This window comes from Macroventuria anomochaeta (genome assembly GCF_010093625.1).
Source record: "Macroventuria anomochaeta strain CBS 525.71 unplaced genomic scaffold BU25scaffold_52, whole genome shotgun sequence".
In the NCBI taxonomy this organism is placed as follows: domain Eukaryota; kingdom Fungi; phylum Ascomycota; class Dothideomycetes; order Pleosporales; family Didymellaceae; genus Macroventuria; species Macroventuria anomochaeta.
This window is the reverse complement of record NW_022985413.1, coordinates 140046-163920: the sequence shown is the minus strand read 5'-3', so window position 1 is coordinate 163920 and position 23875 is coordinate 140046. Positions and strand designations below refer to the sequence as shown.

Sequence of the window (23875 nt, the reverse complement as noted above, 5' to 3'; positions counted from 1 at the left end):
ATGCCCCAGCACTTTCACACAAGCATCACCAAGTCTCCTCCACCCAGGTTCACAACGCACGCTAAGACCCCACACGCGTCGATCCCGCCTTCGTCTCCATTCCTCGTTCCAGCCTCACCACATCTCGATTTAGCACCAGCTTACACGCCAATCCCTCCGCTGACAATGCTGCCTACCGAAATCATCCTGTCGACACGAGAAATTCAAGTTTGCAATTCCAGATTCGGTGACTTCGGGAGCGCTCCGATGCAGCCGCGGAGAAGAATTACAGTGACAAACAAGCTCCAGCAAGGCCGGATCCAGTGACTAGCGGCTGCTACCAGCGACCATTCACGAACCGCGCACGATCCAGTGAGCAAAGTCCGGAACCACACGCGCAGCCAATGCAAGACGAAAGCTATGACGACACATCGCTCGACGGTCACGATGGTGACGAAAAAGGCGTTGAACCGCTTCACGGCGCCGGCATCAATGGAGCCTCGTCCGTGGTGTCGGTAGACAATGCTTCCATACTCCTGCTCAGATCTGTGTATCTAGCACCTGATTGTTGCATTGTTGCATTGTTGTTGTTGTTGTTGTGTAACGCGAGAGACCTTGGGATCCAAAATGCCACACCAGGTCCCCTGGCGTGTTCAGGTGACCGACCACCCCGGCTCGACCGCCTCAGACATCGCCAACGAGCCGGACTGGAAGAACCTGCACGGGCACGGGCACCGCGTCGGGTTCAGAAACAAGCAAGGCGATCGCCTACCCGGTATCACCCACCACGATGATGAACGCATCGAGGAGGCAGAGGAGCTTGGCGATGAGGCGAAGGCCGAGTATGAGAAGCTGAAGCAGAAGGCGAAGAACGGGGGTTTAGTCAATTTCAGGGATTTGATTGAGGGTGAGAAGGATTTGCATCTCAGACATCCCGAGAATAGGTCCTTGGGGTGGAGATATGTGGTTGAATTTACGGAGGATTGGGTTAAGAATGAGGAGTGGCCGGCGAATGTCAAGAGAAGGCAGCAGGAGGAGGGAGAGAAGAGGAAAGAAGAGCAAGGAAAGGGGGAAGGTGGGGATGAGAAGGGAGGGAAAGGGAGTAAGGACAAAGACGGAGGAGTTTCGAAAGATTCGAAAGACGGTAAAGATCAAGATCAGGGATATCAAGATGAAGAGAAGTGGAAGCGTGAGACTGGCCAGGACGGCAAGCACCATGATGCTTACGCAGACAAGGGCGACTCGGACTCTGGGTACTCCAGCGACGACTCGGGAAAGCAGAAAACCGAATATAAGAAGCTAAGGGAACGATATTCGCCTCAAGAGATTGCCCTGCTGCGAGCGTTGCAACATGAAAAGGACTACATCACCAAGCTCGAACAAAATGATGGAAAGCGCAAGAGCCCGCAACACTACAACCGCAGCACAATCTCCATCGACGAGGCTGATCAATTCTCGCCTGACAACTGGCTTCCTCGCTCATCAGATCTAATTCGCTTGACTGGCAAGCACCCTCTGAACGCTGAGGCGCATCTCACACATCTCTTCGAAGCGGGCCTGATCACACCGAACGAGCTGCACTATGTCCGTAACCACGGCGCTGTTCCTAGGCTGCTCTGGGAGTTCCATCAGTTAGACATTGAGAACGGGACACTCACTCTCTCCATGGATGACTTGAAGAACAAATTCGACTCTGTCAATATCCCAGTTGCATTGGCTTGTGACGGCAACCGTCGCAAAGAACTTAATCTAATCAAAAAGTCCAAGGGTTTCAACTGGGGCGCAGGAGCTGTCAGTTGCGCATACTGGAAGGGACCGCTGTTGAGAGACGTTTTGTTTGAGGCCGGTATTGACCACAAGATGCCAGACGGCAAGCGTTACTGGGTCAACTTCGAGGGCGCAGACGAGCCCAGCGAGGGCAAGTATGCTACTAGCATACCCTTCGACTACGCCATGGACCCCACTAACGACGTGATACTGGCTTACGAGATGAACGACACGCCTCTGCCGCCAGATCATGGATATCCTGTGCGATTGATGATTCCAGGATATGTGGGCGGTCGTTGCGTCAAGTGGCTCAAGCGCATATGGATCTCCGAGAAGGAAAACGACTCATACTATCACATCTGGGACAACCGCGTACTACCGTCGTTCGTCACAGAAAAAGATGGCGAGTTTGCGGAGACACTATTCAGACATCCCGACACAGCTTGCAACGAGCAGAATCTCAACTCTGTCATCGTCAAACCAGCACAAGGCGAAAAAATCCCCTTGACATCAGCAAAGAAGGGCGAGACGTATCGCATTGAAGGGTACGCATACGACGGCGGAGGCCACGAAGTCCAAAGAGTCGAAGTCTCGCTTGACGACGGAGAAACATGGCTTTACTGCATCAGAAAATTCCCCGACGCGCCAATCCGCCATGGCAAGAAATTCTGGACATGGTTGCACTGGCACATCGACGTCGACTTCACACATCTCCTGCGAGCGAAGAGTATCACAGTGCGCTGCTTCAATGTGTTCAAGAACACGCAGCCTCAGCATGGCAATTGGAATGTTATGGGAATGATGAACAACGGCTGGTACGTCGTCAGGCCCTTCATTATTCAGGATGAGGATTCCGAGACTCCGTCTATTTTGTACAAGCATCCAGCTGAGCCGGGCACGGGTGGTGGCGGCTGGATGAAGCCTAGTACTGAGAATCAGATTGCGACTGCGAAGCAGGAGGCAGGTGCTCCATCGAAGCAGTTCACGAGGGAAGACATCGAGAAGCACGACAAGGATAGTGATTGCTGGATTGTGGTCGATAATAAGGTGTATGATGCGACAAGTGTATTGGATTGGCATCCGGGTGGCAAAGCGGCGGTTATGAGCCATGCTGGAAAGGTACATGCCGAGACGAGCAGTGAGTTTGAGAGCATCCACGATGGATATGCTTATCAGAAGCTTAAGGGTAAGTCGCCAAGCCTCGACTCCATATACTATACTGACTAAAACAGAATGCATTCTCGGCACTGTGACCGACAAAGCTGCTGCGTTCATCAAGCAAAGCGCGGAAGCTGCTGCAAAGGAGAAAGAGGAGTCATCAGAAGGCACAGACCAGATCACGCTACAGAAACACAGATGGGTACCAGTCAAGTTGCTCAACCGCAAATCGATCTCAGACGACACACGGGCCTACACCTTCCAGCTCCCAGACGGCAAGCCCGACCTCGGCCTTGGAACATGCCAGCACGTCCAACTAGGCTTCCACATGAAAGATCGCATGCTGATCCGCTCCTACACGCCCACCAAGCCTCTCCTCCCGGACGACAAATCCGGCGACAAAAAAAACAAAGACTTCCGCGACGGTAACGGCAGCTTTGAGCTCACCGTGAAAACCTACTTCCCAACCGATGAGCAGCCCGGCGGCGCCATGTCCAACATCCTAGACTGCATGCCGATCGGCGAGGAAATCGAGATCCGTGGCCCAACAGGAGAGATCGAGTACAACGGCAACGGCACCTTCACAATCTCAGACAAGGAGTACACATTTAACCGCATCAACCTGGTCCTTGGAGGCAGTGGTATCACGCCCGGCTACGCGCTGCTCGCGCGTGCCATGCTTTCTGCCGACGACAAGACGGAGATACGCGTTGTCGACGCTAATAAGAGCGAGAAAGATATCCTGCTCAAGGAGGCGCTTGATGGGTTTGAGAAGGATAGCAATGGCAGGTTGAAGGTGATGCATGTATTGAGCCACCCGAGCGACGACTGGAAGGGCAAGAAGGGACATGTCGATGCGGATATCATCAAGGAGGCGCTGTTTGAACCTGGTGAGAAGACGGGCGTCTTCCTGTGTGGGCCGCCTGCTATGATACAGAAGGCGGCGCTGCCGGCATTGAAGGATTGGGGGTTTAAGGAGGATGAGAATGTGTTTGGGTTCTAGATGGGCAAAGATTATTGGTGTATCAAGTCGATGTCATAGCTGGCGGCGTCCAACGTCCGTCCTTCCTGCCTCAAATGTCACGCCACGCACATCACTGACAAGTCAAGAAGCCACGCCCAGGTCCGCCAGCCTCTCAACACCGACAGGAGACTTGAGCCTCTCCCTATACGCGCCAACGCCAGCCATCACTCCCAGCGACGAGCCACGGCGTCGTAGTATCACTAACACCATGTCCACAGCCATCGCCTCCCCTCGAACAGCGCTCGATCTCCACCGCCGCTCCTACTCCCCCGTGCCCTCTCCACCACCACTTGACGGCATTTTCGACTTCGCCCCTCCTGTCCCGCTCTCCACGATCCGCGTGCCTTCACTCAGTGACATTCTCGAAGAGCGCACGCCTCGCACAACCGGCTCCTCTCATTCCAACATCAAATCACTCGAAGGCAACGCGTCAACTGCCTCAGACCCCGAAGCCCAGCTTATAGATCGTCCCAAACGCCGCCGCGATGTACTCATGCCGGGGTTTCGGAATCAACCCCCATTCATAATATGGCTGCGATATTGTTGGCTCGGTATTTTGACGCAGCTTCTCTGCTTGCTCGTCGCAGAGCTCATATACCTCTTTGCTACACCGCTTATGCCACGCTATTTTCCGTTATACCCGGGTGTGTGGACGAGCGCGTGGGGGATGAAGTATGGACAGCCGTATCTGGGAGAGTATATCTCAACGCTTGTGAGTGCGGTGGTTTCGTTCACCGTCCCGCTGGTGGTCATGGGCGCAATCGGGCTGTGGTACGTCCGCGACTTCTGGGAGTCAAATGCTGCTGTACGTCTTCTCTCCTTTCCATCACCTCAAATCTTTCCTTCTCCCAGCGCCACACATCTACCTGGAACGATACTGAAATATCTAGATCATGGGCCTAGGCTACGCTCTCGCAACAGCAACCCTCTTCCAATCCTTCATCAAATGGTTCATTGGCGGCTTACGTCCGCACTTCCTCTCCATTTGCCTCCCTTCTATCCCACAACCACTTCCCGGTCTCGGGCCCACAGGTCATGCGGTGTAGTACACGGCGGTAGTGTGCACCGGCGATCCGCATCTAGTGAGAGAGGCGCAGATGTCTTTCCCCTCGGGGCACTCGAGCGCTGCGTTCGCTGGGTTCGGATTCCTCGCTTTATACCTCAACAGCAAACTTAAAGTCATCGGGCGAAAGCCCAATACAAACGCAGTCTTAGCGGAAGAAAAAGAAGGAGAAGAAGAGAAAGCAGAACTTGGGCGCGATGAGAATGGAGCTGAGCGAAAGGCAACTGGAACAGAGCGAAAGGCAACTGGAACAGAGCGAAAGGCAACTGGAACAGAGCGAAAAGCGACTGGAACAGAGCGGAAGGACACTGGAACAGAGCGGAAGTACAATGGAGCTGAAAAAGAGAGAACGTGGAAGACTCAGCACTGGCACTTCATCCTTTGGGTTCTCCCCTGGTTAGTCGCGCTCCTGATCGCAGCGAGCAAGATCAGAGACGGCTGGCACCATCCGGCTGATGTGCTGTTCGGGAGTCTGGTGGGTGTTTTGTTTGCACATATGGCGTACTGGTGTGTATTCAGGGGTGTGTATGATGGGAGGGTCAATCATTTGCCGAGGGATTGAGGGTAGGTGACGAGAAGAAGGGAGGGCGGTGCATGGGTGGATTATGCGCTGGACTAGGAGGGATGTGGGTGTGTTTGGTGTTTGAGGGTGCGTTGAGCGCGGTGGGACGTACTCTTTGCTTTACAAAACCTAGTCTTTTGCTCCTTAATTAGTCGTTTCGAACACAGTGTGCTTCATTAGCTCCAGCTTAGAGGTTTCGGGACATACGTGCTCCAATAAGCGCAAGTATTCAGGTCATAGTGTAAGAGACAGTACAATCAAAGACGACATGTTATGAGATCATGATTTCTATCCACCCTCCTTTGGTGGCCTCTACTGAGGACCCCCCTTAACCTCCAAGTCCACAACCAAGAAAAAAAAATCCCGATACCCAATCACGCATCTTCCGTACCTTTTGCCCCATGAACGCCTTACGCCATGCTAAACCTAGTCCCAATCCCCCTCATCCTATCCTTTCTATCCTTTTTTTATCCTTTCTATCCTCCTATCCCCTAGTCCTTCTTCACTTTCCGATTCTAGATGCGCCAGTACCCAACAACCGGTGCGCCAAACATCTCCCCCTCATCCTCGGAGCTAGACCCATCCTCGGAGCTAGACCCATCATAGACCGGAGTGAACGTGGGCTGACCGGTCGTCTCGGTCGTCTCGGTCGTCGTTTGCAGCGTCGTCTCCGTGGTGGTGCGTGTCTTGGTCACGGTGGGGGCGGGGGCGGGGGCGGAGACGACGATGGTTTGGCGTGCGGTGCTGGTTACCGTGGTGGGCTCGGAGAGAGTCTCAGTCTCAGTCTCAGTCTCAGTCTCGGTCTCGGTCGCTGTCTGTGTGACAGTAGAGTGAGATGCAGCGCCCGTGTTAGTAACAGTGCGGGTCGTGGTCCTGACTGGGGCGTTGATCTGTGTATACAAGGTCTCTGTCACGGTCTTGGTGTACGGCGTTCCGTAGCTGGTGCGGACCGAAGTCACGGTGCTGGGACGACCAAAGGATGTAACAGTGCGGGTCCTCTCGACAGTCGCACCAGCCGGTGCGCTCTCTCGAACGGTGACGGTCTGTATAGCAGTGGTGGTGTAGGTCCATCCGATACGGTTGTATCCGTTCGAAGCACGAATAACACGAGTGAACGTCTTGCCCTGGATGTTTTGCTCGCTGCCCTCGTCCGTGATAACATGGAGCTCCAAGGGTATGTTGTACAGCTCGCACACATTCGATTCAGTGCTCTCAGGGTTCGTGCAATCCGTGCAGGACGGCTCGCGCTCGATGAAGATAGCAAAAGACCTGCAAGCCCTGTGGTGGTTGCAGTAGCTGGCGCAGTCCTTCGCATCGTATTCATCAAAGTTGTGTCTCTCGATGGGCTGGTGAATAGCAGTGGCATTCTGATCCGTAAAGACTCGCTCATACGGGTAGGGAGTGGCCTCTTCCTGAGCAATGCGGGAGTAATGAGGCATGTTCATGAACTCCTCAAGGTCATCATCGGGCGACGCATCATCCTCATCCTCCGAGTCCGAAGAGTCTTCGGGAGTAGCAGAGGATGTGGATGCGGCCTCCGACGTAGTCTTAGTCGAAGTAACGACAAAGGTACGAGTGGTTATCTCAGAAGTAGCAGACGCAACCTTTGTCGAAGTGACGACTGTAGTGCGAGTGGTGGTAGGCGTGGGAGCTGCTTGAGTCTGGGTCGTAGTTGTTGTAGCAATGGAGGTCTGGGTAGCCGTGCGTGTGGGCAGAGGCTGTGTCTGAGCCCTGGTGAAGGTAGAGACCGAGGTGCGGGTAGAAGTAGTAGTGCTCTTGATAGTCTGCTCGCCTACGATGAAAGTCGCGGTGGCGAGACCCTCAACATCATCTGACTCTGCAGCCTCGGCGGGCTTAGCACGACGCTGAGACCAGTTGTCCTCAACGGAGACTGTAGGCCAGATGGGCCTGTGCAGACCCGTTGGGTTCATCGACTTGGTGACACCAGGAACGGCGGCACTGAGGCCAGCAAGGGCGAGGATAAGAGAGGCTTTCATAGCGAAAGTGGAATAGCGAAAGTGAGTGTATATTTGCGGAAACAGGTGGAAAGATTGAAGAGGAGCAAGGGGCTGTTGATATAGGTGTATACACACCCTGAGATCCCGCAACGTATGCAGAAAAATTCTGCTCCGATTGTACCAAGGGTTGAGATAGCAATGGTGGAGCAGAGCCAGATTTGATGAGGGTAGATAGGTTGTATCGTGCCTCAGTGGTTGGCTGCACAACATTAGTCGTGAGCCGGAATCGCTAAGGGTATGAGTACTCGGAAGCCTGGATCTGCAGTTGACTATAGATCAATATACGAGGGTCAAACTTTCTCCGATGTGTTACTCATTTTGAGCATTCGCAGCTGGTCTTGACACCTTGCAGTCTGGCAGCTACATCTCTTCCAGAAATGGACAAGTACATGTAGAAATCGCAGACTTCACTTGCAATCCTGTGGCCCGACTGGCTGCGCTGATCCAGGCGTGTCTCTAGACTTCTATCAATGCGCAATCTGTTGACCCTGTTCGGGAGCCTCACTTTACTGCAGGGCGGGGTGTCAACCAGACCCATGGTTGACGAAGGCCAAAGCGGAGGACCTCCACCTCAACGACATTCTGGCAGTGGTAAAACCGCCACAGGGCGTCCTGCGGTTTTCGGAGAGGGTGTTCGATGCTGGGCTGGAAGTCTACATGTGAGGCGAGGTTAGCGAAGGAGTCTTCATGATTGCAGGTTGAGCTTACGTTGTCATGCTTGGCGGCTATAACGAAGGTAGGAAACATCGACCCTGAACGCTTCAATGAACACTTTTCACGCATAGCTGCCGTCGGGCTGTAAGAATGGAGCTTTCATTGTCATTGAACGCTTGGGGGTATGCTGTAGCTGTGCCTTCAAGATCAACAAATATGCCAAAGGAGAGAATCAAACCACGTCTTCCAAAATCCTCGCTCACAACCCCCCTCCCACTAGCTCTCCCACTAACTACCTACTACCTACTACCTCAACCACCTATCCCTATATCATCATATATTATATTCGTCGAAATGAACTTTTCCAAAAGGCTGGTGATGTGACGGGAGATGCGATTATCTGAACCTCGACGTGCAACGACCCATGACCTCGCCCTGGCAGACGAGCTCGGCGTTGAACTCGGATCCGTCGAGCGTGAGGTAGATGTCGAAGTAGACGCGATAGAAGGTGCCTTGTGGGGTGTCCATGCGCTCGAAATCCTTTTCGAGGTTCTTCCGCGAGAGGTCGGAGGTGAGAGTGACGACTTCCTTGATGCCTGGTAGATGTCAGCAGGCGATTCTGGTTTGAACAGCGTCGAGGTAGACTTACGAGGGTCTTTGGTGTACTCTGGGCAGACGTCGTCGTCACATGCGTACAGGATGTCCTCGTACATGAGGGTTGCACCAGGGGCGACTTGTCTGAAGAACGAGACCTTGACAGGCTCGCCAATCTTGACTCGTTGACCCTTCTGCACGAAGATCTGGCGTGTGTACTTGCATCGGTCTTTGCCATCGAGAGACGGAACGCGGTACTGCTCGGGGTGATGGCCCTCCTTGAACGGCTGAAGTGTGGCCATGAGGTAGTGGCGACGAGCAACACGGTGCGTGACGATTCGTTCTGTGATACCGGCGGTGACGGCACCCTTGACGATGGCAGCGACGGAGTCCATAGGTCGAACGACCTTCGACTGAAATTGAGGTGGTACGTGAAGCTTGATCTGCTGGAAGAGATATTCGGATGCACCGAAACCACCGACGACAAGGACGTTTTGTAACGACCTGTTCTGCGCCTGGATGGCGATGATTTGGTTCCTCACAAGCTCCAAGATGCGGTTGACTACAGGCTCGAAGCACTGCAGGATTTCCTCGTTGGTGAATGTCATGTATCCCTCCTCGATACCAGCCTCTGGGAACTCGGCCTCGATACCAACATCGACAGCCCATTTTTGGCCGTTGTTTCGGAAGTCAGCCTTTATCCTGTTCTCGAAGTCCATGATGCACTTGGCGTAGACCTTGCCTGCTGTCTTGGAGCCATCAGGCAGTTTCATCTTTCGGATCTTTGCACGCAGAATGTTGCTGAAGTTGCGGTTGAGGGCTGTCGAACCGCAAGAGTCACCGGATCCGGCTGTGCACTCAGCCACAGAGAACGGCTGCTCCTCCTCGACCTCGTAGGCGATCAAATCGACGGTACCACCACCACAATCGACGATCAGTACAGCGTCGTGCATCTTCAGGTTGAGAAGACCGGTCTTCGAACAGAACATAGCCGCGGCTTCGGGCTCGGTGATGAGCGTCAGCCTGTTGTCGTTCTCGTCGCGCAAGAAGCCGGCCTGAATGGCTGCAGCACGAGTTGCGGCCTTTCCAGCATCGTTCCAGATAGCAGGGACGGTCAGGTAGTAACGGATGTTGCGCTCTTCACGGTTGAAGACCTCCCCCAGCGTCTTCTGCAGCTGGTTGCGCATCGCCTGTCGCAGATGGAAGAGGTAGTCGGCGGCCACATCGATCTCGGACTTGCCCGGTGGTAGAGGGGGCAGGTTGATGGGGTCGATGTATGTGTTGCCGGACAGCATGAGCTGCAGCTTGAACCACTCGACCTTCTGCACGCCAGGCTTGGGGTAGCCCGTGGGTGCCAGGGCATCGGCGATGTCGGGGCCCCATCCCACTACCTTCTGGTACTGGTCGTAGTAGAGCACAGTGGGGATCTGTGGGCGTCCATTAGCACACATGCAGCAGGCCAATACTTCGGACGCACTCACCTTCTGCTTTGTCTGGTTTCCTGCGCCGGGCCATTCGGTGATGATGTCCTCCTTAGCTTCGGTGTTGGTTGCGAAAGCGAAAGCGACGCCTGAGAAGGTCGTGCCCTGTGTCGAGTCAGCAGCTGCGCCCCACGTACTGTGTGCAAGCTGGTTCGGAGCTTACAAAGTCAATGCCGACGATGAGTTGGGCCTTGGAGCGTCCCTCGCCCGCTACCTCTGCCATGCCCGCCGGCCTGTATTGTGCAACAGGCGCGCCATGGGAAGCAGGCACAGACGGCGGTGGTCCGCCGTAGCCTGCGCCGTACTGTCCGGGCGGAGGCTGCGGCGGGTACCCTGGCGGGCCGCTCTGGGGAGGATAGCCCACGGGCTGCTGAGGGTGTGCTGGGTAGCCAGGCGCGCCAGTGTTGATGGGCGGGAGGGGGCTGGTCGGGCGGCCATGCTGCTGCTGCTGCGGTGCCAGACCACCCTGCTGCGGCGCGAAGGTGTACGAGGGCGGGCGGCCCAGGTTGTTCTGCGGGTTCATGGGGAGCGAGGAGCTGCTCGAGTTGCTGGCCTGCGGCGACAGCGACGTCGGTCGGTTGTTGCCGGTGGGGGTGATGCCACCGGTGCTGCTCTGGGTGGGCTGGTGGGAGGAACTCTTGCGTTTCGAACCAACTAGGTTCTTGAAACGGGCATTCATGGAGTTCATCAGTCAGAGAGGGAGGAGAGAAGCTGAGAGAATGGGTGGGAGGTGGACAGGTAAATTGGCAGAGAGCTGACAGCCGCAGCGCTGGGCGCCTCTAAACAGACAAGGCTGAGAGCGTCGTCGCCAACAGCTAACAGCTCGCTACTCGGGGCGCAGTCCTCTAGGAATTGGCTCCGCTTGCTCGATCCGCACCAGCGCAGGCCCGGGTCTTGACGAGAATTCGGCTGCTGGGCACCGAAGAGCTGGATATGGTACCTGAGTAGGCGTGTGTTTTGACCCTGGAGCTGCCCTCACGGCGGAGGGGTAGCCGGGTCATTCTTTCACCGGTGCTCCAGCCAAAGAGACCAAACCCTACAGAGCACAGGGCCCTACCAGTGCCCGCAGCCCCCAGGCCGGAATCGTCATTGATCACCCAAGGCCTAGCCGGGGCGTGCTGCTGTCAAACGTCCCGTTTCCCGCAGAGTCACTCTATCATTCCCAGATTCACACATGTGCTTGCAGGCAGGACTTGGAGATAAGAGCTCGTCCTGAAGGAATTGTGTCCTGCATGCAGCAGACGGTGCAGGCGGGCACTGCACCACAGAGCGCGAGCCCATCCGCGCCTTATTGGGCACTGATGCTCACATCAGCTCCACTAGACACAAAGGGATCCCTCGCCAGTTCCTCGCCAAACAGCATGACAAGCGAGCTGCACGGCTCTCAGCACGTGGCAGATAATCTCTGTTCGCTGCCGTGTTTCATACACTCGCCACTGGAGCCCGATCGATTCCGTTGTCTTTGGTCTGGCAACATGGTCGAGTGACGTTTGGAGTGCTGGTAAGGCTGAGTGTTTCTATATTCAGATGCGGCCAATTGGGGGGGTGGGGGTGCTAGCGCTGGTCGACTTCGTGGTGCTGGATGGCGTTTTGTATGCTGGAGACGAACACGACACAATGGTCACTGTGGCAATTGTACGACGACACGAGAAGGTGTAACATGGCCGATCTTGACTACGAAGGGTCAACAGTAGACAGATGCGACTCTCTTGCAAGTTCCCACGACGATGGCCGTGGCACGAGTGAACGATTTCAAGCGCAGAACACACATCGGTCGAAAACATGTCACGACGCTCAGCGTATACACGGTAGTCTGCCTGTTGTTAAGACAATCATTCGATTGCGACCTGAGATTGTATGTTCACGCGGATTCTCGACTATCCTCGTCCCCTGGGAGATGTGGAGGTGTTCCAACGACATGAGCAGCAAACATCCTGCCTAGAAACTTCATCACCAACCTAACACTCCATGACGGGGTAGTCAGTAGGTTAACATGTTGTGGTTGGATGATGCCGTGTGCTAGGAAGAGTGACTTCAGCGCCTCGCGGGGAAGACCGATGCACACACACAGCGAGAACGATTGTGGGTATAGCTATTAAGCTTATTGGTTCAGTGAGTTACTCACGCAACTGTTCCATGGCCACGTGCTTTTGATACAGATCGTCAGAAATAATGCAAGTCAATCCCAGCCCTTGGGATGCAGAGACACCAAAAAAAACCCCCACCCATCTCCTCGTAAACGCCGTCGCTGATGTAGATTTTGAACGAATTCGCTCTGTCCCGACCCAGAGGCCTTCTTCCGAGTCAGAGCAGAGGTAGATGGTGACCGTGTCACGCGCAGCTAGGTCGCTGTGCGAAGTTCGGCTGGTCGCGACCCTGAGCAGCGGACTGGCCGTAAGAGTTCCTATCGCACTCCGGCTGCGGCTGCTGGCAGCCTCTGCTGGAGTTCCACGGTCCTCCCTTCGTCCTTCTCCGTATTTTTGAGACGTGCCAGAATCAGTGTGAGAGTCTTCTTCTCCCTGCCATCGTTCTCCAGAACATGCACAAGGTCCCGAACCTGGATCTTCTCGCCAATCTCAGTGTTCTCGATGTTTGCTCCATAGTTTCTCTTCTTCGCCCTCAATCCTATTTCGGTCGTCGCGGCAGCAGGCGTGGCTGCACCGCTACCACCTGTACCGGTGGCCTGTCGAGCAGGCGTCGATGCGCCAGAGGCACCAGCGCCACCACCTCCGCCACCACCACCGCCACCACCTCCAGTCATCCAAGAGTACTTCTTCTTCCTTCCGCCACCCAGCGCTAGGGCAGCTGTCTCGTTGGCTTTGCGGTGCAGGACGTCTTCGGTCTGGCCAGCCTTGTTCATTGCGTCTCGCTGCTTCTTGGTGATCTTCTCTGGGATAGGTAGAGGCGCTATGTCGGCTGTATCAGCCGCCGCAGCTGATTTGCCCTGCTGGCGTTGCTGGCGCTTGCGGAGTCGCTCCTTCTCGAACTGCTCATCCTCGCGAACACGCTTCTTCAAGGCGTTGGCGATGTGATTGACATTTTGGAAAGTAGGCTGTGGTGTGGGAGGTGCTTCACTCGGTGGAGTAGGTAGTCGTGCGGCATTTGGTAACCCTAAGCATGTCAGTACATATATTGACAAACCACACAGCTCGCGTAGATTCACCTTTCTTGGCGGTCGCCGTGGGGCTAGTAGCACTCTCGGGTGCCTCCCAGGGCGTCCTCAGAACACTTGTGGGCGCAGCCATCTTCTGCTCAGCATCTGGCTCCTTTACTGCCATGTCGAGCATCTGCGGTGGAATGATGCCGTGTGATGTGTTCTGTCGGCCCTGGCTCAGAGCGAACGAGTCCTCGACAATGGTACGTATGCGCTCCTCAGCAGCCAAGGACAGTAGCGACAGGATTTCGACAAGCGGAGCGTTCTGATTGAGGAGACTGGCGGCTTCGAGGCCTACAATCTGCTCGCCGTTGGCACCAGCCTGCGTTGTCCTGGTAATGTCGCGAGGGGTCTTGTCGGGGATCTTGTCAAACAAACCATCGACGTTGACTTGAATTCCATTCTCATACGCACGCCTGGCCATCCGGTGACGGAGTACATTGGCATCGCAGAAGGGGTCCGTGAGACACTGCTGGGCTGACTCGTTGAGGATGCGGGCGGCTTGCTCGTGCTTCCTCAGGAACTCGGCTTCGTGCTGCTCCTGCGACATGGACTGGCTCAACGGCCCCGAACCCTGGAACGCGCCGTGGCCACCTTGCTGACTCCAGTTGTTGAAGCTCCCATGGGGAGAGATTGTGGATCCTGTAGCCTGCGAGTTGAACGATGTTCCATAGCCGCTGCGATTTCCATAGCTATGGAGCAGATTGTCTTCTTCGGCGCGCAGATCAATGCCAGAGCCCGTAAGCACGTCGCTAATATTATTGACATCCAGGTCACGCGCATTCGCCTTCTCCAGCTCAGCGTTGTCCGTAGCTTTACTGTAGGGCACCTTTGGCGGCGGCATGGAACTCGGAGGCGGCTGCTGCTGCTGCTGCTGCTGCTGCTGCTGTTGCTGCGCCATGTTGTTCGGATGCTGGTAGGGCTGCGGCTGGTGGAACGGCGGGGGCTGCGTGTTGGCGGGCGACTGCGGCAGGGACAGATAGCCAGTGTTCTGCGGAGACGAGGCGTAGGGCGACATGGGATACGACGGTGCGGCAAAGGGCGACTGGTACGGCGCAGGCGACGTTGGGTTCGGCGACAGGCGCTGGCGCTTTGCGGGGGGGATGCTGCTGCCCATGGTCGGTGACATGGCATTCGGTGACTGGTTGTAGGAAGGCGGCGAGAAGGGTCGCGGCGGGTGCTGGTTCAAGTTCTGGGTCTGCACAGGCGGCGCGTGCTGCCCGTACTGCTGCGGGTACTGGTTGTAGTTCTGAGCCATGGTGGGCAGCTCGTCCCCGGAGGGAGATGCGGACGGAAGGTATTTACTGGCGTATCATCAACGGAAGTCTCGGTTCGCGGTGGAAGGAGCGATGTGGTGGGGCGATGCGAGGGGAAGGAGCGGTTGGCGAGGGCGCGTCGCTGCAATAATGTCTCAGTGGTGGATGGTCGCGAAAGCAAAGGCACGCAGAGGAGTGACGCCTGCGCACTGGCCTCCTTGGCAGACGCGCCAACAAAGAGCACCCGCGACAACACTCTCAGCACACTCACCTCGACACTCACACGCATCTCGCTCGCCCATCGCTGTCCACCTCGACATCGCGGTCTTGCGATTGCTCTTGCGACACCTGTCATCTGACTAATGGCCCTGGACTGAACAGCCGCTTTCGCTGGCCAACGCGCCCTTCTTCGACTGCAGCTCGCGCACCCCTTTCACCTGCAGCCCAACTCAGCCCCATCTCTGCACGAGAGCGCTCTCCTGATCTCGCAGTCTGACTCAGCGAGCGCAGCTTGCACTTGTAACTCACCCGCAGCCAGGGAAATATATAGATATGGCGTCCAAGAGGAAGCACGCGGCGATGGAGCCAGAGGATGTGGAGCCCATAGACCCGGCTGATGAGCTGATGTTCTTGTGCTTGGGCGGCGGTAACGAGGTCGGCCGGTCCTGCCACATTCTCCAGTATAAGGGCAAGACAGTCATGGTGCGCACCATGATACCCAAAAAAGTGTTGCAAGATGCTGACTGAGACAGCTCGATGCTGGTATGCACCCTGCGTACGAAGGCCTTTCAGCTATGCCCTTCTACGATGACTTTGATCTCAGCACAGTAGACGTGCTTCTAATCTCACAGTATGTATACACATCTGCCCTTAGATCGAGCATCGAGCTGGGTGGGCCAGGCGTATCACTGCAGTCGTACATGCATGGAGGACTATTTTGGGACCAACGTCTTGTATATCAGAAACAATGGAATATCATTTGCACCATCCAGTTCGACTCCGGTGATGTGCCTCCTCACCCTGGCCCGCATGTACATAGCAGCCTCGAGCACTCCCGTCCACTGTCCTGCTTCAACAGCACGAGAGCATACATCGATATGAGCTAACGTAACATCAGTTTCCACGTCGATCATGCAGCTTCACTGCCGTATGTCCTGGCGAAGACGAACTTCAAGGGGCGAGTCTTCATGACACATCCTACCAAGGCCATCTACAAGTGGCTCATCCAGGACTCTGTTCGTGTTGGCAACATGTCCAGCTCGTCAGAAACCAAGATCCAGATGTACACTGAACAAGACCATCTGAACACCTTCCCCATGATCGAGTCGATCGACTTCTACACCACACATACGGTTTCTGGGATACGAATCACACCATACCCTGCTGGTCACGTCCTTGGAGCAGCCATGTTCCTGGTCGAAATCGCCGGCCTAAAGATTCTGTTCACAGGTGACTACTCGCGAGAAGATGATCGACATTTGGTCTCCGCTTCAGTCCCCAAGGAAGTCAAGATCGATGTTCTCATCACCGAATCGACGTTCGGTATCTCCACACACACACCGCGCGTCGAGCGCGAGACACAACTGATGAAGGCTATCACCGACATCTTGAACCGCGGCGGTAGAGCACTGCTCCCCGTGTTCGCCCTTGGACGAGCTCAAGAGCTGTTGCTTATCCTGGACGAGTACTGGGGCAAGCACCCACAGTATCAGAAGGTTCCAATCTACTACAACTCCAGTCTGGCTCGACGATGTATGCAGGTTTACCAGACGTATGTCGGCGCGATGAACGACAACATCAAACGCCTCACCAAGCAGCGATTCGCCGAAGCTGAAGCAGAGGGCGATGTTGGACGCCGTGGAGCTTGGGATCTTCGTTTCGTTCGTTCGCTGAAGAACCTGGAGCGCTTCGACGATATGAGTGGCTGTGTCATGTTGGCTTCGCCTGGTATGATGCAGTCTGGTACATCTCGCGAGCTTCTCGAGCGATGGGCCCCCGATCCAAGAAACGGTGTCATCATCACGGGCTATTCGGTCGAAGGCACAATGGCGAAGCAGATTGTTCATGAGCCCGAGCAGATCCCTGCAATCATGACGCGAGCAGCGAATAACAATCGTCGCGTAGGCCAGAGAGAGAACGAGCAGATCATGATACCCAGACGTTGTACAGTACAAGAGTACAGTTTCGCAGCCCACGTGGACGGCAAGGAGAACATGGAATTCGTGCAGGAAGTTGCCGCGCCCGTAGTTGTAAGTCTCGATGCAGCGACTGTCTCGCACAAGTGAGAGCACACCTGAATGACAACCTTTTAGATCCTCGTCCACGGCGAGAAGGGCAACATGACCCGTCTCAAATCCAAACTCCTCGGCTTCAACGCACACAAGACAGTACCTACCAAAATCTACTCGCCAGCCAACTGCGAAGAACTCCGTATTCCCTTCAAGACCGATAAGATCGCCAAAGTCGTTGGTTCACTCGCCTCTATCCAACCACCTTTACCTCGCTCGCTCAAATCACCCAGCGAAGATGGTGAACCCGACCAAGCTAACGAAGAGAATAACAACCCAGCGTTGATAAGTGGTGTCCTGATCCAGAACGACTTCAAGATCTCCCTCATGGCGCCCGAAGACCTAAAAGAGTACGCCGGTCTCACAACAACCACAATCGTATGCCGTCAGCACCTCACCTTATCCGCTGCAGGCACCGAGCTGATTCGCTGGGCGCTCGAGGGCACATTTGGCGCCATCAAAGAAACAGACATCACCGACGAGGCCGTCAATGGCAAAGAAACCAACGACCACGGCATGAAAGAAGACGTCGACGAGGACATCAGCCGCACAAGCACACAATTCACGGTCATGGACTGTGTAAATATCCTTGTCAAGCCCGGTGGTCGCGTCGAGGTCTCCTGGGAAGGCAATGTGATCAACGACGGCATTGCTGATGCTGTGCTTGCTGTTTTGTTCACCGTGGAAAGCTCGCCTGCTGCTGTGCGCCGTACGTCATTCCCCTTCTCACTCCTTTGCTCTCCCCTCCCCTCCCTTCCTGATGCAAGAAATGGCAGCTAATGTAGACGATCAGAGTCATCCCGCCATCACGCCCACTCGCACGCCCACCCCGAAAAGCCCAAGGAAACAAAACACCACCCTCACGCCACCTCAGACCCCTCCACACGCCTCGCCCGCCTCCTCCTCTTCCTCGAAGCGCAATTCGGCGAGGACGCCGTGAATCCAATCCCATACCCGCGCTCTTCCCTTTCCAACCCATCAAACACCGGCACCAACGGCGCCGACATCGCTCCAGACGCCTCATCCCCGCCGAACGAGATCTCCGCTGAAGACAAGGCCGAGCTCAAGAGGCTTCATAACTTGGGTATCCCTGTTCCCGGGATTGAGATCAAGTTCGATCGGTTTTTGGCGCGGGTTTGGCTGGAGGATCTGGATGTCGAATGTGCGAATAATGCGTTGAGGGCAAGGGTTAAGGCGGTTGTGGAGAGAGGGGTGGAGACGGTGTCTGGGTTGTGGCGGTAGATGGTCGAGGAAGGGAATGGGTGAGGTGGGAATGGGACATGGGTGAATGAGGTTCCGGTGGGGCCGAGAAGATGGGATATGTGTATTTTAGTTGCTCTCAGATCGCAAGAAGAAGGTTTCCAATTGAACCTTGTCTGATTTTTCCGTTGTGATTATACAGGGTGGGCGAGTCTCGATAGAGGCCAGAAAAGGAGGACGGTCAGAAATTCTGGAAAACAGATCAAATGGAGATTCCATCTCGCTTCACGGTGCTTTTGGTCTGTGGTCTTATGCCTTGTGCCTCGTATGTGGCAATCTGCTGACCGTCCAAACGAGCAGGAGAGCTCGTCTTTGAGTAGGATCCGCATGCCAACCAACTGCAATGCGGGCTTCCGATGTCGTTCAACACGATACGCTCCTTAGTAGATGTTCATTCATGTTGATTCATATCGCTAGCAATCTACAATGGACAATCTATGCTTAAGTGTCGCTAAGACGCACATACAAACCAAACGCTGAGTGATGCCCATGAATTAGCGCTTGATAACAGCGAAGGAGAAGAGCCGTGGCGAACATAACGCTTGATGGGATATGCAGTACAGAACAGTAAATGAAAACAAAAACACAACATGACAATAATGCTATCCAGAAATTTTAGATCCGGCCGTATCGTATATGTTGGACATGTGCAAAACAATTACTGACTCCGCCGCTGTAACGTGATAATGCGTGGTAAACAACGATTTAGTGGGTATATCCGCCGATCCATAATCTATGGGGACGACGGGCGTCCGTGTACAGTGATATAGGGCGTTGAGGCGTTGGGTGTCGTTGATCTAGACGTATTCCCTTGACTGGCGGCCGGGCTGCTCGTACTCCCTGGATTGGCGACCGGGAGCAATACTGCCGTAGTCCCTCGGCTCGTCCTCCTCCAGCAGACTCTCCATGATGCTGCCGACATCAGTATTGGTGACAGTCATTGCGTCCTCCTCGTCTAGCTTTTTACGCATGCGGTAAACTTGTACTGTAACGTAGACAACAAGCGCCGTACCGATGATGAACGTGAACCCAGCGAGGAAAGCGTTGATGGGCACCGGGTTGCCGTTGAAAGTGCGCTTGGTGAGCGCATCGATACCGGTCTGTGAGAGATTGATCAAGCCGGAGAAACAGATGATTGTTCCGTACACGCGGCCAAAAGTCGCGAAACCGAAGACTTTGGTGGCGTAATCAGACATCGCTGAGTAGTAGAGGGGTCGCATGAAGACGAAGAGGATGACGTTGATGTATCCTGCCCAGAGCGTGGCAACTGAGCCAATGATGCCGATAGCAGTGGCGATAACAATGATGATGAGCAGGACGCCGGGAGTACTGACATTGTCGAGAAGCATGCCGAGGAAAGGTGTGCTGAGGACGCCTCCTAGGGGAAGTGCCCAGTCGAAGAACTCGTTGACGCGGGTAGCCAGGTCGATGGATCCGAGCATGTACGCGTACTGCTCTCGAATGGATGCGATGAAGTAGTTCATGCGCACCATCTGCATGACGGTAAGAAGGGTCAACAGTATGAACCACGGCGTAAGCATCTGCTCGATGGCGGTCTTGTTGTGCAGGGCACCCCATACTCCAGAAGCCTCGAGATGATGCTCATGCTTCTCTTCTTGCTTCTTGCGTGCGACTTCGTCGCCGACGAGCTCGTCGAGCTTGCTCAAACGCTTACGGCGACGGGCGCTGCGGTTTTTCCTGCGTCTCCAGACTTCGTCATCGGGCAGGTCCTCATCCGAAGTATGGACATCTCTCTCGTTCTCTCCAGCACGCTGGATCTTCATCTCCAATTGAGGCGCAGTCTTGTAGTTCTCAGTTGGTAAGAAAGTCAGCTGGGCGACGACAATCGCTGCTGGGACAATGAGATAGACAAGGAAGAATATATGCGGCTTGAAGGCACCATCAGTACTCTCATATCCAAGTCTGTAGAAGAGGAAGACAGCTGCAGATGCATCAAAGGCGCCAGTAACGAGCGCCACAATAGTGCCACCGTACTTTGGGAACGCGTTAGCAATCTGGAAAGACGGCAAGAACACGAATGTGCCTCCAAGCGCGAGGAAGAAGTTTCCGATTGTATAGCCATCGAACTCGTCGATCTGAAAGGCGAGGCTCATTATGATGCTGCCAGCAGCAAGGCAAGCCGAACCGACGAGATAACAGACTCTGGGCCCATAGCGATCTAGCATCGTTCCAACAACAAGTGCAGAGACATTGGCTGTAGTAGACGCGAGTGAAAAGAAGAAATTGAGGCGTAAGTCCTGTTCGTAGCAGACTTCGACTTTCTCGTCTAGCTCTTGCTGCGTGCAGAGGTCTTTGTAGACGCCTTCTTTGATTAGAATGGGCTTCAGCGCTGCAAAACCAAAGACAATTCCACTGCCAAACCAGCAGGCGAGGACGACCGCGAAAACCTGTGCTGTGTAGATCTTAGTAAAGTGGTCGTGTGATACGATCCGCGGCGGGAATGCTTACCAGCACGCTTGAAGGTCGACACATTATACTGTGTTATGCCGCCGTCAATGTCTCCTGCAACTGGTTCCTGGGGCTTATGAAGCGCATCGTAGCTGATCACGCGTCTCACCGACTTGCCTGCCTGCAAGAAGCCTGCGTTCGAGTACTGACTTTGTAAAGAGAGCCGACGCTCCGAGGTTTGCTCTCGGCTTTCGAGCCGGTCTATCGGCGATAAGAACAAATCGACGAGCGCCTCCTCTCGGTCAGTACCCTCTTGTTGTGTGACATGCTGGATCAGAGACATGAAGAGCAGCAGGGGAGCTCTTCGGAGTGCAGATGCAGGGCAAGAAAGGAGTTGTGGTTGAAGGGTTCTCGGTACAAACTTAAGAAAGCGGGCACTCGGGAGTTAAATTTGACCAGACCCTGCTGGTGCACGAGGCAGGCGCAAGTCTGGACCGGGAGGTCACGCGTCAAGATACGGTGTGCTATCGCGAGAACCTTCGGCTCTGTCCGATGCGGACAATTGTGCCCTGCATGGCATGTGTAAACGACACTGCTGCTGTTGCGGCGTTCGCGTCGTGCAGCGAGACGGTCTACAGCATTTATAGCAACGCTCATGATTGGACGGCTAACCTTGCGGAAGGAGCCAGTGCCATCGACGATCACCCCAGCTTGTGCAGAGTCCGACAGCGGCAGCATGGTTACTGAAGAGACGCCGTCGACAAGGCCGTGTACCAGCAAGCTTTTTCAATTGATAGGAGCTTGAGCGTTTGTAACGGTTCTTTGCAACGGCTCTACCTACCGTACGACGAGGCTGAATGACAGATGCACCATCCCGGTTTTGCAGGCAACCCTAGCCGAACAGCCTGATCGCGAACCGTTAATATGGATCTGCTGCATGGATGTGGATATCAGACAAATGATGGAGATCGCAACTCGAAGAACCTGCTGGAAAGCATCACATTTCGATAAGACTGATCCTGGAGTGACGCTCAATAGTCACAAAATACGCAAATTCCGCCGATGATCACCGTCGAAGGTGAAGTCGGAGGCAGCCAATGATCTCTACTTATTGCTCGATGCAAAGGTCACATTCGAGCTGCTTGACACTTTCTTGTGATGTGTTATGTGACTTTCGTGACGGTAGGATAAGTAGGTCTTGTTGGCCTCTGGCTCTACAGCACATGTATCAAAATAGAGCCATGCCCAAACTCGACATTTTTAAAAGGCGTACGCAACCTATAAGCAAAACGCTTATTCGGCAGCATTTGCAAGACTCCGATGTCGAAGACGATATCGAATACAAGAAGAGCAGTCCTAAAATACCAACTACCAAGAGTTCGCGTTATGATAGCACCGTACCAAGGTGCGCATCTGCAGAAGACCTACTAAGCTGCAAGTCCTGGCTTGATCAGCTCTGCGAACACGAACAGGCCCGGATCGATGAGGCCTCAGAAGACGATGGCAATTGCTCGGCAAGAATGGATGACGGGGAAGCCTCTAGAGCGGGCCAAAGACAATGTTCTTACCGTGTCGAAGGTGCTGTCTGTCCTCCCTTGGACTCGGCGGTCCTCCAGCGCATTCGGGAAGGGCGTGGGCCGCGAGACACGATACCCGAAGACCTCCTCGCTGCTTTTCGCGACAACGACCCACAGAACCACAGTGCCGAAACGTATGGCGACTTGAGGAAGGTCCTTCTGTCATGGAACGACCGCATGAGCGGTAATCTTGGAGAGGATCAAGATGCAAGAGAAATGCTGCAAATTGCCGTCGAAAGGCGGACTCATTTGCTGAAGAGCTCCAGCCATGGCCTTGATCGGACACATGCGCTTAAGGAGTCTTCGAACGAGCTACTGCAGGCTCTGACAACCCTGAGGCCAGAGATTGCAAGCTTCAGGAGCCAAGATCCCTTCGACATCTTGATAATGATGTGGGCGAATGTTCGAATTGCAATACCAGACTTGGACGATGAACTGAAGCTGCTGACGATGAAGGCATTGCTCAACGAGGTTGAGTCAAGATTGCATACGTCGAATGCGACAAAGGTATTTGGATTGGCACGGTCGTTGAGTGTAGCTCGGCTCGAACAGAATACCGCTGCGGTCGAGCGGTTGGAGACGAAGATACAGGCTTTTGAACAGAAGATGCGCGAGACCATTGTCAAGAAAGCGATTGACAGGATCAAGCTCATGCGCAAAGATCTATTGCAAGGCAAGTTGAAAGAGTTGCAGCAGTTAACAGAGCTGCAAGCAGCGCAGAAGTGGGACGCTCACGCCAAACTGGGTGGTAGTCAACAAAGGCAGAATCAAAGCAGAGCCTACGATCAGGCGAACGGTAAGCTCCGACGAGTCTTACAGCAGCAAGTGCCAGAATTGGACGCACATGTCCAAGTCGTCCAGAACAACGCAAATGCCCTGGCCGGTATGAGTGCCAGCCTGTTGTCCCGGGCAATGGAGGCTGGCTTCTCGCTCGAAGACAAGCACTCATCGACGTTAGTCGAATTGGCGAAAGCTGACGTAAAGGGCTACGTGAGCGGAACCGTTGCTGACGTTCTCGATGCACGAGAAGAGGCAGCTAGGATGCTTAATCGGATGGGCGCAGTCGAAAGCCATCTCGACGTCCTGCTGGACGCAGCGAAGAGCCAGTACCGAGAGTATGATGGACTCTTGCGCTTGCTCGACCCAACAGAATCTCGCAATACGAGCGGCGATGTGGAAATAGAACTTGCTGAGAAGTACGGGCCTCGCCGGGAGAGCATATTGCTGATGATCAGGAACATGCAGAGGGCCAGACGTGGTTAAAGAGTGTGGCCATGCAATCCAGTCTTTCTATCCCAGCTCTTTTCATAAACGTTTCCCTGACAACTGATAGCTTGCTCGAATAGACTTGCAATCACTACGCTCGCCATTGTTGTCTGGAGCTATCAGCACATAGTCGTGCTGGTGAAGTTGGTGTGTCGTGGTTGGTGTCTCCATGATCGTCGAGATCGGCAGGTGCCACGGAGGAATTGAACAGCATCGAATTCCAAAGAGCAGCAGGGCAAGGCCTTCTTGAGCGATTATAGGCGTTGTTGAGCGTGCACGGAGCGGCCATGCCTAATGCACAGTGACGTGATAGGTCAATGGGCAAAGCAGGAGTGTCGGGATTCGATAACACTAATTCCGTTGGC

At 54.6% G+C, this 23875-nt stretch overlaps 8 protein-coding genes across 8 annotated transcripts; 4 read left to right on the top strand and 4 right to left on the bottom strand.

The window, feature by feature from the left end:
• The first annotated feature begins 509 nt into the window (after positions 1-509).
• BU25DRAFT_495593 (uncharacterized protein) lies at positions 510-3939 on the top strand. The gene is made up of 2 exons (XM_033711870.1): positions 510-2932; positions 2979-3939. Exons 1-2 carry the CDS (start codon positions 607-609, stop codon positions 3905-3907), a joined length of 3255 nt encoding a protein of 1084 aa, XP_033555904.1. The 5' UTR covers positions 510-606; the 3' UTR covers positions 3908-3939.
• A 90-nt stretch (positions 3940-4029) lies between these two features.
• BU25DRAFT_404031 (PAP2-domain-containing protein) lies at positions 4030-5553 on the top strand (the record flags this gene model as incomplete). Its single annotated transcript, XM_033705107.1, has 3 exons — positions 4030-4733; positions 4819-4960; positions 4988-5553. Exons 1-3 carry the CDS (start codon positions 4137-4139, stop codon positions 5551-5553), a joined length of 1305 nt encoding a protein of 434 aa, XP_033555903.1. The 5' UTR covers positions 4030-4136.
• A 279-nt stretch (positions 5554-5832) lies between these two features.
• Positions 5833-7478, bottom strand: BU25DRAFT_415897 (uncharacterized protein). The gene has a single exon (XM_033707640.1). It carries the CDS (start codon positions 6990-6992, stop codon positions 6069-6071), a length of 924 nt encoding a protein of 307 aa, XP_033555902.1. The 5' UTR covers positions 6993-7478; the 3' UTR covers positions 5833-6068.
• Positions 7479-8621: 1143 nt separating this feature from the next.
• On the bottom strand, positions 8622-10523 carry BU25DRAFT_353793 (actin-like ATPase domain-containing protein; the record flags this gene model as incomplete). Its single annotated transcript, XM_033703476.1, has 4 exons — positions 8622-8821; positions 8875-10246; positions 10301-10405; positions 10464-10523. 4 exons carry the CDS (start codon positions 10521-10523, stop codon positions 8622-8624), a joined length of 1737 nt encoding a protein of 578 aa, XP_033555901.1.
• Positions 10524-12240: 1717 nt separating this feature from the next.
• Positions 12241-14866, bottom strand: BU25DRAFT_495589 (uncharacterized protein). Its single transcript, XM_033711869.1, has 2 exons — positions 13464-14866; positions 12241-13411 (listed from the first exon to the last, which is right to left on the bottom strand). The coding sequence occupies exons 1-2, from the start codon at positions 14710-14712 to the stop codon at positions 12705-12707; spliced, it is 1956 nt and encodes a 651-aa protein (XP_033555900.1). The 5' UTR covers positions 14713-14866; the 3' UTR covers positions 12241-12704.
• A 115-nt stretch (positions 14867-14981) lies between these two features.
• BU25DRAFT_495588 (uncharacterized protein) lies at positions 14982-18240 on the top strand (the record flags this gene model as incomplete). The annotated part of the gene is made up of 5 exons (XM_033711868.1): positions 14982-15412; positions 15463-15560; positions 15828-16959; positions 17023-17707; positions 17792-18240. The coding sequence occupies exons 1-5, from the start codon at positions 15263-15265 to the stop codon at positions 18238-18240; spliced, it is 2514 nt and encodes an 837-aa protein (XP_033555899.1). The 5' UTR covers positions 14982-15262.
• An 815-nt stretch (positions 18241-19055) lies between these two features.
• On the bottom strand, positions 19056-21010 carry BU25DRAFT_353968 (MFS general substrate transporter; the record flags this gene model as incomplete). The annotated part of the gene is made up of 2 exons (XM_033703489.1): positions 19056-20671; positions 20728-21010. The coding sequence occupies 2 exons, from the start codon at positions 21008-21010 to the stop codon at positions 19056-19058; spliced, it is 1899 nt and encodes a 632-aa protein (XP_033555898.1).
• A 1177-nt stretch (positions 21011-22187) lies between these two features.
• Positions 22188-23507, top strand: BU25DRAFT_463484 (uncharacterized protein; the record flags this gene model as incomplete). The annotated part of the gene is made up of 1 exon (XM_033710607.1): positions 22188-23507. The coding sequence occupies one exon, from the start codon at positions 22188-22190 to the stop codon at positions 23505-23507; it is 1320 nt and encodes a 439-aa protein (XP_033555897.1).
• Positions 23508-23875: the final 368 nt, after the last annotated feature.